This window comes from Acanthopagrus latus, chromosome 15 (assembly GCF_904848185.1).
Source record: "Acanthopagrus latus isolate v.2019 chromosome 15, fAcaLat1.1, whole genome shotgun sequence".
NCBI lineage: Eukaryota > Metazoa > Chordata > Actinopteri > Spariformes > Sparidae > Acanthopagrus > Acanthopagrus latus.
This window is the reverse complement of record NC_051053.1, coordinates 9247729-9269556: the sequence shown is the minus strand read 5'-3', so window position 1 is coordinate 9269556 and position 21828 is coordinate 9247729. Positions and strand designations below refer to the sequence as shown.

General features: G+C 45.6%; 3 protein-coding genes across 7 annotated transcripts in view; 1 reads left to right on the top strand and 2 right to left on the bottom strand.

Annotated features, from left to right (window-relative positions):
* The window catches only part of slc35f3b (solute carrier family 35 member F3b), a 59172-nt gene extending 55668 nt beyond the window's left edge, over nucleotides 1-3504 (top strand). For 4 of the 5 annotated variants that reach the window (XM_037123382.1, XM_037123385.1, XM_037123383.1 and 1 more), the window contains 2 exons: nucleotides 254-343; nucleotides 631-3504. In XM_037123382.1, coding sequence (XP_036979277.1) covers nucleotides 254-343; nucleotides 631-872 — 332 coding nt within the window. In that variant the 3' untranslated portion in view covers nucleotides 873-3504. The remainder of the gene's footprint in view (nucleotides 1-253; nucleotides 344-630) is intronic. The other variant, XM_037123384.1, reaches the window with a different exon arrangement.
* LOC119033380 (5-hydroxytryptamine receptor 1A-alpha) lies at nucleotides 2482-7808 on the bottom strand. Its single transcript, XM_037123387.1, has 3 exons — nucleotides 7558-7808; nucleotides 6341-6501; nucleotides 2482-6235 (listed from the first exon to the last, which is right to left on the bottom strand). The coding sequence occupies exons 1-3, from the start codon at nucleotides 7706-7708 to the stop codon at nucleotides 4934-4936; spliced, it is 1614 nt and encodes a 537-aa protein (XP_036979282.1). The 5' UTR covers nucleotides 7709-7808; the 3' UTR covers nucleotides 2482-4933.
* A 140-nt stretch (nucleotides 7809-7948) lies between these two features.
* Nucleotides 7949-21725, bottom strand: tarbp1 (TAR (HIV-1) RNA binding protein 1). The gene is made up of 28 exons (XM_037123379.1): nucleotides 20601-21725; nucleotides 20322-20391; nucleotides 19831-19985; nucleotides 19682-19734; nucleotides 19488-19585; nucleotides 19261-19396; nucleotides 19074-19170; nucleotides 18185-18274; nucleotides 17935-18070; nucleotides 17572-17838; nucleotides 16811-16908; nucleotides 16548-16706; nucleotides 16219-16433; nucleotides 15844-16087; nucleotides 15532-15720; nucleotides 14984-15183; nucleotides 14831-14902; nucleotides 14596-14716; nucleotides 14125-14235; nucleotides 13899-14048; nucleotides 13718-13804; nucleotides 13399-13604; nucleotides 13232-13313; nucleotides 12966-13137; nucleotides 12680-12865; nucleotides 11574-11698; nucleotides 10569-10705; nucleotides 7949-8651 (listed from the first exon to the last, which is right to left on the bottom strand). Exons 1-28 carry the CDS (start codon nucleotides 21618-21620, stop codon nucleotides 8471-8473), a joined length of 4857 nt encoding a protein of 1618 aa, XP_036979274.1. The 5' UTR covers nucleotides 21621-21725; the 3' UTR covers nucleotides 7949-8470.
* Between the last annotated feature and the right edge of the window lie 103 nt (nucleotides 21726-21828).

Here is a 21828-nt window from a genome sequence, read left to right as displayed (position 1 = left end):
CAAGCGCCTACTTTACCCATAATGCAACTTAGCCACCAAGTTACATCACTGGAAGCATTCAATTAGATTTCCTCTGAAAGACTACATATGCGGTAGTACTTCTCGACCTGCAAACGCACTTCCAATCATAAAATTGGTGGAGCTACCCTTTAACTTTAATTATGTAACCATGAATATCATTTTTGCAAGTTTTTGAGGTTCGGCAGCCTCATTGTGTCGTCTGCAGCTGCTCTCATTTTGCTTCTTCCAACAGCTTTCAACGTGCTGGTGAACTTTGGCATCGCAATAACATACCCTACATTAATCTCCCTCGGAATCGTCCTAAGTGTTCCTGTCAATGCCAGTAAGTTTTCTTGGCTTTCCTCCCAGAACTAACTTTTTTTTTTTTTTTGATTTGGTCAATTAATATTTGATGACAATGACATCTCCCCCGAAGTTGCCATCTATATTTGATGGAGTGCGGAATTCAAATTTCAAAATTGGCTTCCATCTCATTGTATAACTTGTGATGACTCGCTGTGATTTACCTGCCACTTTGAATGCTGATTGTTTTCGTTAATCCCGTTTAAAAAATAACCCAAAAAACTGTGTTTCTCAACTCCCACTGATGTATTTTCATAATTTTTCCAGTGGTGGACCTCTACACGTGCGAAATCCACTTCAACACAGTGCGCCTCATCGCTGTGTTCATCATCTGCCTGGGGTTCCTCATGCTGCTGTTACCTGAGGACTGGGACCAGTGCATTATCCAGCTCAGCACGAGGCTGCGCAAACGTGACGAGCCAGCGGAGAGCGGCGCCGAGGCGGGCGCCACCACGGGGCTCAACTGGAGAGGGAGAGCCAGGACCTCCATGTCAACATTTGCACATTGACTCCATGAAATATGACCATGCAAACACACACACACAGACAGATAGACACAGGGAGGGAGACATACTAACACCTGTTAGTGTTTATGTCAGGACATGTGACCTGCCCTCGGATCAGTAACATTTCGACCTGGGGGGGATATAGGAGGCGAAGACTGTGCACCATCCATTTGGCGTGGTGCATGGACTCATATCAATTGTAATCCTTCTTACCCCCCAAAAAATGATCAGGTATAACTGATTGCGTTATGTTTTGTTTTTTGCTGTACCTCTTAATCATTCCATTTCACGACATCCTTGCGCCTGGGAGCGACTTGCCAACTTGCCTGATATTTTTCAGCTCTGAGAAACAAGACAAACACTTTTCGAGGCAGGTCAAAACACGCTGTGGACTTTGTCTCTAACATGTACACATTTACACACCTTTAAGATCCAAAGAAGAATGCCTAAAATGCTGAATGCCTGAAAACAAAAAAGGGAGGCCCGCAGCGGCGTCCCTCAGGTGTAGACTTAATGACAAATACCTGCCTTTCATGCACTGTACATAGCTGTGTTTCACACCTTGGATGTCCTCGAGCTGTGGACCCAGTAGGCTCATCTGGTGTGAGGGGACCTGTCTGGACATCTGAGGATCAATCTGAGCTGGAGAAGCTTTCACAACGCCTCACTGTGTTCATCCTGGCCCCCCTGTGGTTATGTGCTTTCCTCGGGGCTGAGCTCCCACTCTTTCGATGCTGAAACCCATTGCTCAGGCCCAAAGTTTAGTCACGGCAGATCTAAAACCAGTATCTCTGACCCCATTTACAAGTGGTATTAAAATGATCTCCAGATTTCCAGATATGTTATCCAAGTGGCTCGCATTATGTTCAAAAAATAGGTTTTGTTTTTCTCAAATTCAGAGTGTGGCTAAGCAGGAACTACTGATTAGACATCTATTCTGTGGCATGGAAGATGCATTATTCAATGGAACTGTGTGTAAAAATGAAAGCAATACTAGTGTGAAATGAATGACATGCCCTCGCGTTTAATAGTGTGTGATGTACTCATCTGTGCAGCTGATCTGCCGGTTCTGAGGCATATCATTTATCAAATGACAGAGTAGCCTACAGGCCTGTGCTGACACGGTTAGGAGTATTACATCCGCCGAATTTACAAGAGGGGATACGTAATGAAGAGCTTGTTGTTCAGAGCGATCCACAAAGGTTAAGAAGTTTCCCCTGACTCGAAAACTCACAAAAAGCTGTGTTTTTTTTTAAGGGGATCTGGTGCTGATTTGAGTGAGGACTACAAGAACCGATTTAAAGTAGCAGGTGTAAACACAAAGGAAAGATCTGATTGTTTTCAGTCCGCATAAACTAACATTTTAATACCAGGTGTAAATGGGGTGTTTTCAATGCATGAGATATGTGAGTAAAACAGTGTGAGTGAGTGCTTTCAGTGTATCTACTGTGCACTTGCCTCACATTTTCTGTTGCCTGGCAACAAAAAGTGAAAAAAAAAAATGTTATTAACCGAGCAATACAGGAAAAACATGTATTTACAGCTGTTGTCATTATGTATCAGATTGGCTGTTCAAACTATGACGTAACCTATTCTTTCTTTTTTTTTTTTAACAATGACCGCTTCAGGCTAAAAGAACGAACAGCTTATAATATGACAGACAGGCTTTGTGAAAAACTTTGAACTACCCCTTTAATATCGTTGAACATTACCCATAGCTATTGCTGAGCCTCCCTTTGAATTCTTCTCACATTTAACGTTCTAGACTCGTATGCACACTAATCTAAACTAATCATTTTTTTCCCGGAGAAAATAACGGACAGTGGATGGAAAACCTGTCTCACTGTGGCTTGGGGAGCGGTGTGTCGACACATAAGAATGGCTCACTTTTTTTTTTTTCCACCTCTGCCACATTTGTCCAAAAAAAAAGAAAAAAAAAAAAACACAAGTCTTTCTATGTCTGTTTTTCATGAATCACATTTCTGAGGCAAGTTAACAGCCGAGACGAACCCGAGAGCAAAAAGAGGCGCACGCCTTGGTGAAGCGACTGGTGGAAACTCTGCCTTGCTGCGAATGTATGAACATCACTCGACCACACACGCTCGCTATCTGTTTTTTACAGCGCCACCACAGACTGCTGCAGAGAGACTCTTTAATACTATCCGTTCTTGTACTCATCTGACCGAGTTGCATTTTTTCGGAACAAGCTCTTGACACACCGTACAGGACTTTTGTTTTTTTTAATATTTTTGCATTTTGTTGCTTACTAACCTCGAGGGGACAGTGAGTGACTTCTGCAGGACGAGCATGCACATACTGTACGAGCAGATACAGCTGACAAAGTCCACTTCACTGCCTTTTCTTTGTTTTGCAATAGAGTACAATAGCACTGTTTCCCATTGTCATTCTCTATGACAATAAATAATAATATTGTATTCCTCTGGAATTATTGCTAGACATAAATGTAAACCTTTGTAAGGAATGATGATTTTTACACTGAGATGCAACATATGATTATCACAACTGAGGCGGAAACATATTTAGAGCGTGAATAAACAATGGCTTTGTTAGATCTACTGTTGGGTGTCTTTGAGTGTAATCACATGTACTATATAAAAGATTTCTTTTCAATACAGTTCTTTTGTCCAGGTTTGTTTTGTCCTTTGTTGCTTCGCTTTACTTATGGAATGGTAACAGACAGCATTATTTCGAGTGATCAATCGATATGTAATTAATTTGCTGTTTGGATCATCTTTGAGTCTTCTTAGTCAGATTTGAAGAAGAATGCTGGTTTCAGCATCTTAGATATGACAATCTACAGCTTTTCTTTGTCTTACATGAGAGTAAACTGAACATTTTAGACTGACAACACAACACATTTGTATATGCCATGCTATTTGTTAAGCTGAAATGATTGATAAATTAATCAATCAACAGAAAATTCATCATTGATTATTTTTATAATCCGTTAACAATTTAAGCTATTTCTATTAGCAAAAATGCCAAGCATGACAACTCCTGCACACTGTCCCTCTCACTTACAATCAAGAATTTTGAAAACGTTCTGGTACAAAGATTATCTCTAGTGATTTTGTCGGCCGATCCACTGCTGTGCAAAGGTTTTTCTCTCAATCATCGCAAATCTGAATAGTTGCTAGTCTTCTATGATGCCAAAGTAAAGCTTTATACAGTGATGGAAGACATATTCAGATCCTTTACTTCAGTAAAATGACAATACCACAACACACTGCACTACAAGTAAAAGTCATTCAAAAGCTCACTTAAGGAAAAGCAAGTTTTATCAGCAAAATATACTTAAATGTATCAAAGTACTTACTATTCAAAATGATGATCCTTGTCAGTGTTACTGCTGTATATTTTCATATGGCTGAAGCATCGCCTTCCTGAGAACAGCGTATCTCTAAAAATTAAACTTTTTTGTGAGCTAAACCGCCTGATTTCAGCTTGGTGACACTGCATTTTCCAGCTAATCCACGAGGATTTGAAAACAGTTTGTTTAGCATAAGAAGCAGGAGAAATTCCTCAACTCCTTTAATGATGAAGTTTGGGAGATAGGTGTTTTTGTACCGGATAGGAAGGGTATGAGTATTGTAATCTGCAAAGAAACTAGCAACTAAGGCTGTTAGACAAATGTAGTTGAGTCAAAAGTGCTACAGTTTCCTCTAGATGTAGCAGAGGAGAACAATTAAATGAAGAATGATAAAATGAATAAAACCTCCAGTAAGGTACCTCATATTTGAATTGAAGTAAAGTACTTCTTCTCTACCACCAATGTATTTCTGAGTTTTCGACTGTTGGACAAACCAAAGCAATGCATAATGTTTTTTTTGTTTGTTGTTTTTTTTTGTGCGTGTGTGTGTGTGTGTGTGTGTGTGTGTGTGTGTGTGTTTTTTAACTATTTTCTGACATTTTATGGACCAAATGAGTCATTCACCAATCACTCAAGTAAGCAATTAAGATACAAACTGATCATGAAGATTATTGTTGGCTGAAGTCTAAGTCTGACTGGCCACGGGTGAGAGTTTTTCCCCGCAGAAATCAGACTAACAAACGTCGTGCTCCACTGTCACTGTTATCTGGCCGTAGAAGAACGTGGCCTGGCGCTCCTTGGTGAGGGCGGAGAAAGGTAGTCTGCTGCCCTCTGGTGCCCGAGAGGGGACGTGCAGGCAGTCCACCCTCCTGTCGCCACCAGCATCTGGCCACACCGAGTTACTCTCGCGGCGACACACTTTGCACAGGTGCTCCTCTGAGTTGCGTTGGAAGTCGGTGCTCACGGTGAAAATGGAGGGTGCATACCTGTTGTCATCGCAGGGTAAAGTCTCAGAGCTGGAGGGTGGACTCGGATGGGTGGTGGTCAGGGTGCAGGGGTCGCTGGTCCTGCCGTCCTCCCCCTCGGCCCTCGCCTCCTCCCCCCTGCCCACCACGCTCCCCAGGCGCGCTCTTATTTTCTGCCTCAGGCCCTGCAGGGCGCCCTGGAAACGCTTGCTGAGCAGCGCGTACAGCAGCGGGTTGATGTCAGAGTTCAGCAGCACCAGCCAGTACGAGAAGGTGACCGCAGAGGACGGGACGAGGTTGGACTGGCCTGAGATTGCGGTCTCTGTGGCCTGAAGCAGCGCCACGCCTATGTAAGGGGTCCAGCAGAGGAAAAAGGCTGCGATGACCAGGAAGAGACGCACCACTCCGTGATTGTGCTGCTGGGAGTTCTGCAGGGGAGGCTGGGAGGCGCTCTGGGCCAGGAAGGACAGCAAGCGCCTGGATGAAGAACTATTCTGCTCTGTGGTCGGGTCAGGGAGAGCGGGGCTGATGTAACCCCCCTCCTCTCCGCTGACCTCGGACACAAACCGTCCACTTACATGGTAGATGAGCCTCGACGGGCCCTGCGGGCTCCCACAGTTCTGATGAGAGGAATCGCTCTGAGCCAGGGACGAGTCTGAACTCCTGCTGCGCTGGACAGAGTCCTCCAAGGTGTGGATCCTCCTGGCGTGGCTGCGGGCCACCTTCACAATGTTCACGTAGCAGAAGAGGATGACCACTGCCGGGATGGCGTAGGAGAGAGCAGCCATGAAGGCGGTGTAGCTGGGACTGCTGGCCCAGTTCACCGCACAGCTGTACATGGGAGACACGTAGCTGACGGAGCTCCAGCCCAGGAGGGGAGGGCAACTGGTGACCAGAGCCTGCAGCCAGATCCACAGGACCACGGCGCAGGTCCTCCACAGGGTGCAGCGGGAGCTGTAGCGCAGGCAGTCCATGATGGAGTGGTAGCGGTCGAGGGCGATCGCAGCTAATGTCAGGACAGAGGCTGTGCAGTACACGGAGGAGGTGTAGCCCACGTACAAGCAGAGGTCCTGCGAGACAGCAGAGAGACACAATCTCAACGGAAAATAAGCGTGATCACATAAGAGGACGACTCTGCGGCCTACTCAGATGTCACGTGGGGAGAGGCGACCTACGGTGAAGTCCACCCATCCACGGTTCATGACGGAGAGAGCGACAAAAGGCATCACGCCGACACCCACCAGGAGGTCGCTGATGGCCAGGTTCATGATCAGCACCGACGTCACCGAGTGGAAAGTCTTGGTGGCAGCCACGATGACAATGACGAGGATATTACCTACGCAGACACACACACACACACACACACACACACGACAGGTTGCATTACAGATCACAACAGTGCTTTCCATGTGTAACGTGGCAATATTTTGTTAACTTAATAGAAACAGAGGGTCAGATCATCCAAAACATAATGCAGACATGTCCAGAAATCACTAGATGTGACTGGAATTCTGCTGCTGATAATCAAAGCATACATGTGTATTATTTAACAGCTGTCTTTCCTGCCTGTTAACATCCTGTCCGTCCCTGATGATAACTGCCTCACATTCAGCCTACATTGCATTACTGAAAAACCTCTCTCTCCATTCTCTCTCTCAGTCCTACTTCACCTGCATGATAGTTCTTGTTTAATACACACTGTACGAGCGTGGTTTAAGTCAGTCTGATAACAGGGTGTCACTGCCAGCATTGAGGAAAAAGACCTTGAGCGTTTTTCTTCTAATAATTAATAAGGGTCCACGGTTATACACGTCGTAAGTTTGGCATTTACAGCTGTTAACAAAGTCAATAATAAAATGTCATGACATTCTGACTTCGTAATTACTCATCAAGTCTGATGGCAGGAATAGAGAGAAATTGGTCTGACTTTCGGATAACCATGTACCCCCAAATGTCAAATAAAGTCAGGTAAAAATAAATAAATAAATAAATAAATAAATAAAAGTTACATTTCACTTTTTCTCTACAGCTGTCTCCGGACATAGGGATAACTCACTGGTTAAATTTGTTCTTATCAGCGGATTATGGCTCAGCATTACTGAATGATTCATCAACAAACAACGAAGCCACTGGTTACAAATCTTTTATAAAGCATGTTTTTATGAGGACAAATTAAGAATTTTCCATTCGTGCAGCTATAAAAAAAAATGCATGACTATTTTAATGGTGTGATATCACTGAGGTGGAGGAACAAGGAAATAAAATGTCCAGAATTTATGTGTTTATTGCCTCGCTGTGCGGACACACGCTCCTTATCACAGAAGTTTTATCGGTTGAAAACAGCAGGACTAAATATTAGATGAAGGCAGATTGGCGTCGTTGGAGTGTGTACCTGTCACTGCGCCCAGACACATCAGCACCATGAGGGTCTCCAGGACCAGCTGAGTCCGCCGAGACAGCCTCGGCCCTGCGCCCTGCGTCCAGCTCGCGTTGACCGCCGCCGGCGCCTGCAGAGACGACCAGGAGCCGCCCTGGTCATCCATCTCCCCACCTCAGACAAAGCGCGATGCTCACATGATGGGACACGGAGGGAGGAAAAAAAAAAGAAAACGAGCGTGATTAAACGCGCTCCATCTGCTCCCTCTCTGGTCCGACGGTCTCCAGGTGAACCGCCTCCCAAACTCTTTTAATGGGAGGGAGGAGGATGCAAGAGCACCTAGTGCACCTTGTTTAACCCCTTCAGCACCCTCCGTGCAACCACAACAAATAAAAACAACCATGTGTAAGTAAAATGCATATCGGAAAGTTTTATTTATTTATCAACAATATATATATAAAAAATAAAATTCAAAAGGCCAAACTGCCATAAAAACAGTGAGAATGCCACATCATGTGTAATAGTATTATGGTTATGGGTATTATGGTCCAGCCCTGGTGAGCCGAGACAAAAACTAACTGCTCACATAAACAAGGGGGGAACATTTCCATGTATGCTTCTGCTCTGCCAACACAGACACTGCCTCCACTGATATAACAGCATGCCCAGTGGAATATCCACAGCCCATCTCTATTCATGACTCTCACTAAGGCACAAGAGCAGCCGCTGACGACTGCTGACCCGAGCATACGGAGCACGAACATCCTCAGACGGCCCCTGGCGTCCACAGGATGGAGCATCGTCTCCACGATCGGTCGCTGATATTTTATATTCAGTCCCCCCGAAAGATGCTTTTCACACCTGCCGCCGGACAGGAGCGTCAGTGGTCTCGTCCTGAAAGGGGCCGCAACATCACCCGGCCTGCGCCTCAGCTGCGCCTCGGGTCGGCCTCGGACGACCCCGAGGCCAGATGCTGACGTGTGTACTCCCAGATCAGCAGGGCGGCGCTCACGTGCACGTTGAGTGACCGGATGACCCCCTGCTGGGGGATCTCCACACACACATCGAACATCTGGAGCAGGTTGGCAGGAATTCCTTCTCGCTCATTGCTGTAAAAGAGGAAGGGGGAAAGTAATATTTAGCATCAAGTACACATTCATGTCTGTTTTTTTCATTTTTCATTCGTGTTAATAAAGCCACTGAGAACTAAGTCATATGGTGCTGACAGATGCCTTTAAAGGAATAATTGCAGATTAAAAATAAATAAATCAATAAAAAATGCTTTGTTGTTTGGATTTAGATGGGGATCTTGATACCCTTTCTCAGGAGCCAGAGTCAGCAGCTTGTTGGCTGTGCTTGGCTTAGCAGTAAAACCTTCATTTTTATACTTTGGTGTGTATACAGATTAAATAAACAAGATATAGCACTTTAATTAAAGAGCGTTAGAAGTCCCAGTGAGTGTACTTTGGACAGAGAGTTTCCCCCCCATCTGCAGCCTTTGTGCTAAGCAAGAGAATACTTAATGATAATACATTTATTTCTATTGTTGTTGTTTTTTTACCCAATGCCTTTTTTCCCAGGACCGATACTGGTTATTAATGATCAAGTAGACTGATAACCGATATGTGGAGGAGATTTATATTTGCAGAAAAAAATGTACATTTTTGTGCGAAAACGTAGGCTGTGCATTGCACACAATGTCTGTATTTAAGTTTTTTCTGAGTAACTTTTTCCGATTATTTCCATTTGCTGCTACATTCTTCACTACTTTACATATTCAGATTATTCATTTTAAATGAGCTGTTATTTGAAACGTGTGACCAAGCAGATAGTTTTGTGGTTGGGACACTGAGTGAGGATGCAAGCAGCATATTTTAAAAATAAACATATTTTATCCACATAAAAATCAGCCATTAGATTTGGGGTATAATACTGTAAATATGTTAATTTATAGAAACCATTATTGAAATGTATTTAAAGTGTCAGAAAAATACACCACAATTAACATTTTTGTTCCTGGTTGATTTTAATTTCCGCTTTCATTAATCTTAATGATGCTATCCAGCTGATTTAATTTCAGAGACCCTCACCACGAGCAGCCAAGTTCATCCTTCATTCTCTCAAGTCCCCACCATTATGTGGAAGGCGCTCTTTTACGCGGTTGACTCATAATCTTAAATCCAAGAGCGATTCACACTGTAATCAAGTGAGTGTATGGTGAGATCCAGCAATATGGGCCATGCTAAGCGACCATAAAGAGGTAATGAGCTCGGCAGTCAATGGGTCCACGGGGGGCGGCGGCGCAGCCAGGAAGCATGATTTGATGAGCTACACTTATCCTGAGTGCATCTGGGTGAGATAATAGCGACCTGATGAGAGGTTAGAGCCGGGCCGGGCCGGGCCGGGCCGGGCCGGGCCGGGCCATGCTGCGGGAGAGAGCGCAGCTGTGAAAGCGCTCAGGATTCAGCTCACACCTCTGTGACAGAACGGGCTGCAACAAAACAGGACACCTACACAGACAAAACGATAAATATTCATCTGGCCGCACAATTGCAGCTCAGTGAGGCGGGTGAGTCACACAACTGCTGCTGTAAACTGCACATTCTTAGAAATTCAGCTCTGAGCCGCTACAGCCGGTTCGACAGAAGGACGTTCTGTTTCCCGCTGGAAGCCACGGGGCGATGTCAGGACTCAAACTCCGCTCGATGAAGGTTGGAGCTTTTTTTTTTTCTGCTGCTGTCATCACGCTGCCCGTGTAATTCATTTCCAGCGCGTTCCTCCTCAGGGAGAGCCAATTACAGGCCAGCATGCCCCGACAGGTACACCGTGGAGAGGAGAGGCGGAGGCCCCGCAGGGTAACACACTAAACCGGTGCCATAACATTTAATATCCTCGTCAGCTCACGCCTTTATTTAGGTGAGAAGCTCAGGGGAGGACAACAGATCGCGTCCATTTATGCACAACTGGCTGAAAAAGGACGTTTCTGTGCTTTGACTGCAAGACAGAGTTTTCAAATGCTGTCATACCCCAGAAGAAGCAGCGTCTTCTCGGGGAACTTGAAGTCCTGGAGGCTCTGACTGTTGGCTGTCTGCTCCACTCCAACAATACAGTAGCCTTCACTCTTCTTCAGCTGCAGGAAGTCAGTCAGCTCCATTGGCTTCACCTGAGGGTGGGGGGATAAAAAAAAAATGGGTTCTCAGATACTTCATGATTCTCTCCTGGAATAATTCATTGCAGAAAAGTCAATAAACAGACATTTAAAAACCCAATTCAAGACATTAATCACACATTTTGATGCATCAAGATGAAAACTATGAAACATAACAGCTGTAATTTCTTAATTCTTCCAGTGTGGAAATCTGCCACAGGCTGTCACATCGTAACATCATCAAATGGTGGACAAGAAGATGCTACAGACTTGGAGTGACACCAGGATATCAGCAGGTTTCAAAGAGCCCAGTTAAAAACCTTCAGTTGTTTCCCTTAAATTTGGCATTTTTTAAAAAGATTCTGATTCATTTTCTAACCTTGGGCTTTGTGTACTGCCCTTTTCCATCTCTACAGTTACTTTACTAGAGCCAGAAATCTCTAAACAGAGGAACAAAGAGAGGGGCCTTGCATGAAGCTCAAGTGGAATGAGTCAACGAGTCTGCTCCACAAGTGCACCACTTTCCAATCAATGAGAATTTATTTTAATCACCACCAAGGCGCGCTTCCCACTAAGTGAATTTAGTTAAGGAAATCATTAAATAGAAAAGTTTTTTTCTCAGAATTCAAGGACAGACGTTGACAACTCTCTTGAAAGTTTTCTTGGCCGCAGCGGAACAGAAAGCCATTAGCAGAATAACAGCGTGGTGCTGCGCTGGCTTCGGTATCCAACCGTTACGTCTGCTGCTCTCGACTGAGCTCATTTTAATCTGAGGCTGGCCAAGTCACAAATCCCACATTTCTCAGGGCACTCGCCCAATGGAAATAGCTCTCTTCGTGACAGAGTGGACATCCTTTCGATTTTATGGATAGCTTCCTTTTACCTCTAACAGAGGGAGCCACAGCTCAGACGAGACGCTCAGGGACTGAAAGTGTTTGTCGCTGACGTGGCGGAGGCTGTCCAGAACCAGAGCGCTGGCACCGAAGATCTCACAGGTCCTGCACAGACCTGCAACAACGAAATAAACAAACCAATGAAGACAAAGCCTAAAGGTAAAATCAGTCTAAATATGACCTCTGAGTTGGCCTGATGTCAAAGTGTGGTTTAAAAAAAAAAGAAAGCTCCATGACATCAAAAACACAACCAGCAGCTGTCGTGACTCAGCCTGAAATGTCCACCATGTCTCCATGTCTATTATCACGGGCACGGACAGATATAAAAAGCTAAACCTGTAAATGCAATTTAGCAGGCGATTTCAAATAAAACATTTACAGAACGGTTAATGCTCTCTTCTTACATCATCCAGTTTCAATATTGGTTTTCAAAATGGATATTTTCCTGCATAAACAAATTCGGATTGATTCCGCCTCTTATCATTTGAGACAAAAGCACCGGCGCACACAGAGGAGGAGTGTCTGCGGTGAGAGCTGGGCCTTCCCTCGCTGAACTCTGATAACAGGCCTCAAGTGATTTGTTTCAGTGGCAGCTGTGTTTGACCTCTTTGCCCAGAGAATCATTGTGAAACCAAACAATAACCTGTAGTGTCGGTTACATAAATCGAGGAATGATTCATTGACATTTCGCGATTATTTACTGACTGAGGGCTCATTCGGGCGTCGGCGGCAATGCCAAAAAAGAAACTTCAAGCTTCCAGAGGTCTGCATAATTGCTACCAGTTTCTATTCTCTGGCTTGGTGTTTCAAACAACATCATGCTGCCAGGTGACCCCAACAGCAGGGGAAGAGAAATACTCAGCCAAACTGTTCCTCGTGGAAAAAAGGATGTTTGGAAGAGTTGCTGCTCTCAAGCCGGTAGCTGGAACCTGGGCGCTATCCAGGGAGAGGGAACTGACAGAACTCCCTCAGCTGTGTCCTCCCACACTGCGCTAATTGCCGCACCGCCTGATTTGGTCTGAACATGGCCGAAGAGGTGCCGTTAAAAATGTCAAATAACTTGTCAAGTCATGTCGTTTGTCGTGCTGCTCCCCACCTCCTAAATTGGTGGGCTTGTCGATAAGCGATGCCACCACCAGCAGGGCGCCGTGCAGTTTGCCCAGTCGAGCGGCCCTCTGCTGCGGAGCCAGCTGGAGTTCGGGCTCCTGCTCCTGGATCCCCAGCCTCCAGGGAGTGATCTTCTTCTGCACCTCGGCCCAGCGGTCCTCCTTATTCTGCTCACCTGGAAGACACGGCACCATAACCACCCAATCGGAGACGAGGTAATATTACAGTTATGTTGTGTTCAACTGTCCTGCTGCAGGTGAGAGGCGTCACTCTACCTTTGTCTTGCTGGATCCAGTCTCCGGGCTGGAGCTGCCTCAGGTCTGGAGACAGATTCCTCAGAGGAAAAGACGGATTCTCGGAGAAACACGACAGTCTCTTAAACTTCCAGGCTGGAATCCACTCATCATCAGCCACCTCTGACAGGCTGGGGAAAGTGTAGAATATGGTCTGGGGAATAAAAATGCTATCATTAGTATGTTATCACACAGTGGTGCTGGATTTCTGAAGGTTTTATCTGTTCAGTAGAAACATACTAACAGACCTCAACGCTGTAGTCGCTGATGGGATGAAAGGCGCCGAAGAAAAAGTGCTCCTGGATCCTCATCCAGTTCTTATTGGCATTTCTGAACAGTGAGAACAGCAGAACACGTCAAATAAATGCATAAATCATAGCCCAATTTACAATTCTTGTAGCTGTTCTGCTCTCACCCTGTGCTCTGCATGGCCTCCGCCTGGTTCAGACAGGCCTTGATGACAGTGGACAGCTCTCCCAGACCAGCGGCCCCTTCGCCTGCCCGCACCTCAGCCAGGCTCCACACCCTCTTCAGGGCCAGCAAGGCGTACAACCGCACACTGAAGTTGTGGTTGAAACACCACTGCAGGATGATGTCCAGCGCTTTACGCAGCTGCGATGCCTTTAAAAAAAAAAAAAAATCACACACACAGGGAGGAAAAAAGGGACTTGTTGGTACCGAGAGACGATCAAAGAGAGAGTGTCTGAAGAGAGAAAAAACATCAGAGGCTTCACCTCATCCTGAAGATTGGGAAGGATGACGCTGAAATGTACCAGGACTGACAGGAAGGTGCAGCTGCTTGTCTTTGTCTTTTCATGATCCTGGACAGAAAACATAAAAGCTGCTCAATAACTGAACTGTTTCACTCATACAACAGTATTTTCTAATCGACAGGTGTCCTGAGCGGGAGCCCACCATGCTGAAACAGGCCCAGAAGGCGTCCATGTGCCGCGGGTAGCGGACCAGGATCAGAATCATCATCCACTCGATCAGGTACTTGACAGAGGCCTGGTTGCTGCAGAACCCAGCTTCAAACACACGGCTCACCAGCGAGGTGACAAACTCCTGCACGCACGGAAGAACACACACAGTTGCTCTCTGGGTGTTTATCTCCTGTGTGATCGTGAAGCGATTTTCTTACCTCTCTGAGTTTGGGCAGCAGCAGCAGCAGCGTCTGCCACACTCTGTTTTTGATGCGATGTTGCAGGGAGTTGCTATAGTAACGCACTTTTGACTTTGATATGTCATTATCCTGGGGAGATAATGAAAAATGTTGTTGAACATTGCTTAAATAGCTGCAACTGATGCTCTGCTAATTATTTTGATGAAAAACGCATCACTGTGCTCGGTGTAATTGAGAACGTCACAAAGCAAAACAAGCATCTGTTGCCACACATGAACACGGTACAAACAAATCATATACTGCTTTCAAATCAGAGCCTGGGATCTTGTCTTTAAACCCGGGGATCAGAACATTAAAGGAGCATTTCCAATAACTTTTAGGAGTCAAGGTGAAATGTCATTAAATCTAAAAGATTTGAGGTTTGTTTTGTTTGGAGAGTCGTGTGTTGAGCTGACCGTAAAACACGTTGCTTTTAGTTAGATCTCCTACCTTTTTCAACAAATCCACAACTATTTCCTCCATCAGTCTTTGATGCTGCGGATTAGATGAATCCAGGCGGCTGAGGAAAGCCAGTACACATGTGCGTGGCAACTGGTCGTCCCTGTTATCGCTGCAAAATAAAAGCAGCAGACGCAGACAACTGTGAAAACATCTGAACGGCGACAGAGACCTCTAGTGGCGCTGTGTTATATCACATTTATTAAACCGTAAAGCAGCTGCTCACCTTGTCACTGCAACGTTGGCGGCACACACCTCACCGAGTTGCTCCACGTATGTTTGGACATCCAGGATGAGCCTTTGAAAGGAGATCATAAAAAAAGTTAAGATAACCGTGAGAAACGCCCGCACAAATCTGAGGAATGCTGCCGAGAGTTACCGCTGATCTCTCCTGAACACTGGTCCGTAGACGCAGGCCTCGGTGAGGATGCTGACGTGGCTGAAAACACCGGCAAACACGGTGTCAGCCGTGTCCCCGCCACCTCCGTCTGTTGGCAGCCACGTGTGACAGCAGTGCTGAAGCAGCACACCAAACACTCCACTCTTCGACTGAGACAGCTCCAACAGCTCAGTGGCAATCTAAAAACAATCACACAACACCACCACACACATACATATACACATATATTATATATATATATATATATATTATATATATATATATATATATATATATATATATATATATATATATATATATATATTATATTATATATATATATATATATATATATATATATATATATATATATATATATATATATATATATTATATATTATATATTATATATATATATATATATATATATATATATATATATATATATATATATATATATATATAAAATCAGACATTATAGACAATGCATGTTGAAAGTTAAAAAAAATCTCCCTCCTTTTCAGGTCAACCAGTCTGATTTTAATCACCTGTTTCAGGGTGGCAACAAGTGTCGGAGCCTGCGATTCTGTCAGCTGGAGCAGTTCATGGTGGAAGGCCATGCAGATGAATCCTTTCAGGGCCAGCCAGAAGTCATGGGCATTAGTGGTCAGCTCCTGCACCAGCTCCCAGCCCAGAGTCACGGCCTCCACACAGAGGGCTTCCTCAATAAGTAGCAGCTGGGATCGAAACATCACCAAACCAGACTCGGATTAGTATTTGTGACAAATCCCTCATGTTATGCCTACAAAGACACCTCGGTTCAAATGTTTAACTGTTGACATGAATAGATTTGGACTCACTTGTGGCAGCACTGTCTCCATGAAGGTGAGCACAGGCAGCACGAGGTCACTGGGCAGCAGTGCCAGGGCCTCCACGCTGCAGCCGAGAGCAGCCTTGAGAGTCTCGGGTGATCTGGAAGCCTCTGCGGACTCGGGAATCCCAACAGCCTTAATTAGGAAGCTCAGACAAATCCACTGGTCCCGCATGAAATTGGCAGCAATGCATCCCCACTCCTGCAGCAGAGGACCCTGCACTCCTACGTCACTAAATATAGAAAGGATCGCAGCTCATCAGGCAAAGATTTAATTGTGAACATGTCTTTGAAGCTTGATTTCTCCTAAATCAATGCAGTTTTATTTATTTGCCATACATTGCAAGGCTTACTGAGTACTGACCCCGAACCATCTACTGTCTGTGGTCTTTGCAGCCGTTTATTGAAGTTTCCTAACGAGGAAGATGATACTGGACAGTAAAAGTAGTCATTCAGTGATTTCAGGGCAGAAATGGTTTCTGATCCCATGCTGATCACGTCCTGCTCCACAAGACCACATACCATAGCCAGGGATGCCATAGCAACTGCTCGAGCCACCTGATTTGCCACAGAGAGAATCTGGCAATGAAAAATAAAAACAAAAAAAAAAGTCAGTGTTGAATAGCCAAGGAACAAACAGTTTTTTGTTTTTTTTTTAAATCCCGCAAAATTGTGGGGCTTGAATGTTTGTACCTGCTGGCTCGGCTCTTGCAGGACCTTGAGGCTGTACTTGACGAGTTTTGGGAAATAGATCTGCTGCATTTTACTGCGGTGCTGTGGTAACGAACTGTACATGACGGCCAGCTGCCTCAAGACACACAGATACAGCTCTGCCCGCTCCACGTCAAACAACTTGTATGAATAAAAAGAAAAGCACATGCACAAATCAGAGCTGAACCACGAGAGGCATCTCTGTTAATTGGAGCGGCGGCGACTTGCTCGCATTTGCAGTTTACCTCCTGCAGCTCCCCGAAGAGCCGCCTCAGGATAAATTCCTGGATCGGATCGACGAGTTTGAAAATTAGCGTCTCCATGGCCACCATCAAGTTATCCGCTGCAACAAAAAAGTAGTAATGTCACACACCCCTGAGCCGTTTAGGCATGACAGCTAATAAGCACAGCACTGAGGGAATTAAGTTTTAATGAGAGCCAGGATTTGTTCTATGACTAAATTATAACAATCAGAATTTCTGAAGGCTAGCTAAACCAAATGATGTTATGAAGGTATCTTGGCTTAAATTTGCAAACTTTTCTGAAATGAAAAAAGACTAAAGCTGCCACTAAATCTGTATTCTAAGGTTGTGATGTCACAATGATACAGTCACGGCCCTCAGCCACGACCCCAACACAGCCGTGGGTACAAAAACACAGGCAGGAGCAGTTGTGGAAACACAGTGGGCGGTGCCTGCTCTAGCCTGTGACAGCTGACCAATCAAAGCAAAGGAGGACATTAAAAAGACAGGAACTAAAATGGAGCATTGAAATGTTTCTTTCTACATCAAAGCTTGTAAACGATTTGTAGAAAAAATCCTAAATAAAACAATAAACATGGAACATAAATATGTTCTTTAATATTAGATCACACTCAATAAGCAGATCTCAATCTAAGGCTAATCTAAAGGTAAACAAAAAAAAACAGGGCATGAGTCCACCTACTGCAGAAGCACAAAGGTGGACTCGACAGCTATAACAATGAATCAGTGTTATCTTTACAAACCTTGCTGCTTTCCAGCATGCTGACAGCTTGGCGTCCTCCCGAGCTGGAACAGTCGGAGCATGAGCTGCAGGCTCTTGTCACTCTTGCGCACAGGCAGGTAGATATTGGTGCTGACTCTGCTCAGGGTGTCCAGCAGCGGAGACAGTAATGTCTCCAGAGTGTTACCGATCTCTGCCCCGGGCTGACTCCCCTCCATGTCCACGCACAGCAGAATGGCCCTGGCTAACTTATCAGCCTCTTTCGGGTCAGGTAACCTCTCAGTGTGACCTGAGGAGCAGGGACACCGACTCAGTCTCCTACAAGTGTAACCTGAATGACAGTGTAGATTTAACAATGACTGTCTCACGGTCTCATCAGCCTTACCTGTGCTAGCTGGTACTCGAAGATAGTTGTGGATCTCGCTTTGAACATAGCCTCTTACAGTTTCCTTCTTTGTGGGATCTGCATCCAGAATCATCGGCTTGAAACTGCCCTCATTGTCCAGTAGCCAGGAGCACGTCTGCGATGTTATCACATAGATGTAAGGCAGAAATTAATCAGTTGTACAACTCCCCAAATATGTCAATTTAACCTGCATTTTTAGGTTTCTTCCAAAGCACTTAATACAGCGTACCTGATTCCAGATCTGTGTGCCTCGACACAGTGACTCGTCTGCACGAAAATCCATCAGGAAACTGAAAACATCATCCAGGGTCACTGCACTCTGCAATGATATATTTTACGTACACATCACCAGAGAGATTTCAGTGTTTGGTTATGGTTGAGACTGTCAGAGGTTTTCATTTAAACAGGTATACTATGCAGGATTTTACCCCCAAAAATAATGTACAGACACATGTGGTGCATCTCTTGATCATCACTGATAACCCGCAAGAAGTGTGTGGCAGTGTCTGCATATGCACAGATCCTTCCCTCTGTAGTATGGTATGTAGCCCACAGTCAACAACAACACGCAGGGTGTGAGAAACGTGACCAAGTTACATCACTGTCTCACACTCTGCACCCTTTATCTGCTGATCTGTGCGTCCGTTTGACTGAGGGCGGGGCTGAGCAACCGCCTTGAAACCATCGGAAGTGCCCTTTTATTTCTCTGATTCACATCTTTGTTCTCGCCAGCGCCGCTCCCTCTCTTCATTCACTCTCCAGCTGACCCCACCACTGCTGCTCCCTCTGTCATTCTCTCTGCCTCTTGGCCGTTGAGCAAGGGAAGGTGGGGCCAGATTTGGATGGCGTGTTGACAAACAGCAACAAAAACAATCCTGCGTGGCATGATTTTAATTTGCAGTCCAGTGTTGATGCTGTTATTTGTGGTGTTGTTGAGCAAATATCCCACTAAGCCTCATTCAGTCATTTGTGGTTGAGGTTAATTATTTGGTTATTTCATTTTCACAAGTCCTTCAATATCAAAATGGTGATTCTTTCTAAATACTTTCAACTCATCATCAATCATATGTTATTGTAAGGTGTTATTTAAATATCATGTAAATGATTTGCGTTCTTACCACATCTGTGAGGCGGAGCGAGCTATCAAGCAGGAAGCACTGAGACGCACCTCTCAGCAGGACTTGATGTGTGATCATGGTGGAGCGCAGCACCTCCCTGCGACACAACACACATTCAAACGAGCTGCCACATTAAGCACCGCCAGCTACAACAACAGTCTGTCCGGCAGCGAGCATGAAGAGGTACCTGAGAGCGGTGAGCCCCTCGACTCCCAGCAACGGACCTGTGGGGAGTTTGGAGAGGGCCATGGAGAGGAAGAGGAGGGGCACCGCACACCAGTGCTGAGAGCACAGCTGCTGGATCATCTGCAGCAGCATGCGACCTGAGAACAATCATAACAGCGGAGTCAGAGATGCTCGGGTATTTTTAGGCTTTGAGCTTTGTCAGCATGACATTCTCTGTGGCTTGTGCACCTCTGTGCTCCGATGGCAGGCTGCTGAAGAAGGTGGCCATGAAGACTTGGAGTTTCGCCCCGAGCTCAGGACAGTCTCCTACACTCTGTCCAACTGACCTACGTGTGGACAGACGATGGGTTAATGGGGACCGGCGTAAAAAGACACTTTCCTTAAGTGCGCAATTTATGTGCTTGTTGACCTTAAACCCTCACCTGTAGAAGAGCGACGTTTCAGACAGAACATCCATAAAAGGGCCGACGATAAACTGAGGAGCCAAGGAAGAGGAGAGCAAACTTTAATGCACAAGTTATCCGAGGTTTTGCCAAAATAGCGCCGAGTTCCCCCGTGTCCGAGCCCGCACCTGAGAAAAGGCCACCGCAAACTCCGGCTGCTGCAGGACCTGCAGCTCCAGTAGATGACACACTCCCTCTCTCATTAAGGATTTATTCTCACTGTGGAACATCCGCTGGTACACACACAGCAGCCAGGAGGGGTGGAAGAGGTCTTGATCTGAAGCTGCAGCACAGACAGGGAAGAGACTCTGTTTTCAAGGGAGTAAAGTTTGCGATGGCTGGATGACTTTGACTTTTTTTTTTTTTTTTTTTTTGGAAAGTTAACTGAAAACTTTCCATGCAAGTGACTGGTTAAGCAAAGTGTGTTGAGGAAATAGTCCACATGATCACTTTAGCCACTTTGATTCATGGAAAGATAAAGGAGGTGAGCCAGAAATGTCTGAAATGCATACCTAATGTGTTGATAATGGGTAAAGCAGAAACATGTCTTTCCAAACATTTACTAAAATAAATAAATAAATAAATAAGAAACTAATAATTTGCCTATTTCTGGTGTTACCTTGACTGTCATTCACTGTTGTCTGGATCAACGTGTCTATTCTGTTGAGAACGGGCCGGACGACATGAACCTTAAGAGAAAGAAAGAAGCAACATTACAAGAAAACAAATAGAATTCCACTTGGTTATCATGGGGAAACAGGAACTAATATGCTGGACCTATTGACCTTTTACACAGATGTTTCTGACATATATCTCTGATGAATCTACTGTAGGCCAATCTCGGCCAACTGATTTATCGGTCTGCTTGAACAGCAAACCTACAGTCGAGGTGTTCTACCTGGTTTTCCTCCAGTGTCTCCATCACCAGTGCGTAATCCTCCCAGAACTCTCTGAGCAGCTTGCTCCTGTTAGGGGCCCATCTGAACAAGATCTCGTCTGCAACAACTGATGGAGAGATTGGACAGTCCAATCCCTCCTCTTCTGACAGGGCCACGCACTTCTTAAGCAGGTACAACGCCCTCTTGCGTGACACACCGTCTCTGTGCGTCAGTCCATCCTGAACCATCATCCAGAACTGCAGGTATGGACGAGGATCACAGGAGGAGGAGGAGGAGGAGGGGAGGCTGTGAGGCCTCAGCAGGTGGTCTGACAGGGCGGTCAGACACAGCAGTGTCCGCTCTGTGACCACAGCTGTGCGCTCAGTGCAGTGCCAGGCGCACAGATCATCCAACATCAACTTGAGGAAGCTTCCCAACCTCTCACCGCTGCAGCAGCTCAGGAGGGTCAAGAGAAGCCTGACTGTGATTTTGGAGACCAGAGCATCAGGCAGCGTTTTGATGCAGGACAGGGCAGATGTCAGGATGGTGAGCCTGATCCGTTCATCTGACAGTGAGGGTATGAGAGCAGCCATGACTTCACTGGCAACCTCCACGCTGAATCGTCCAGGACCGGACACCTCCTCCTCTGACAGCTGGAGGGCCGGCAGGACAGACAGAGCTACCCGCCCCGGAACAGCCTCGTCACACAGCGGGACACAGACGCTCACAAGTCGGCAGGCAGCAGCGGTGCTCTCCCTGCACCGCATGTCTCCGGCCTCGGCTGATATTTTAGAAAGAAGAGGTAGACACCGAGTAAAAATCACCGACTCAATCTTACTTTTAATAGATTTTCTATTCGTTGCTGACAGATGAGTCGAGTCCGAGTCGGAGAGAAGTGGTCCGAGTCCTCCAATGAAAGCTGTCAGCGCCTCCACCCGCTCCGTCCCCGGCCATGAGTCACTCGGCCAGGACAGAGACTCGAACAAAAGGCCGTAATCAGGAGAGCTGGACAACACCGCGTTTATTAAAACAGAGTTCATGTTGAAGCTGCTTCGCTGCTGGGAAGCTAACCGGCTTTACTCAGGCTGCCATGAGCAGCACGTTTTCCTAGCGGAATGTAAACTTCCGTAAACGTCATCCCAAAACTCTCGCGAGAAGTGACAGTGAGTAAGGTAATGGCGCACAGATTGAAAAAAAAAAACAGTTTTGTTGTGCATATTTGTAATGTGCATGTTGTTTAAATAAGTA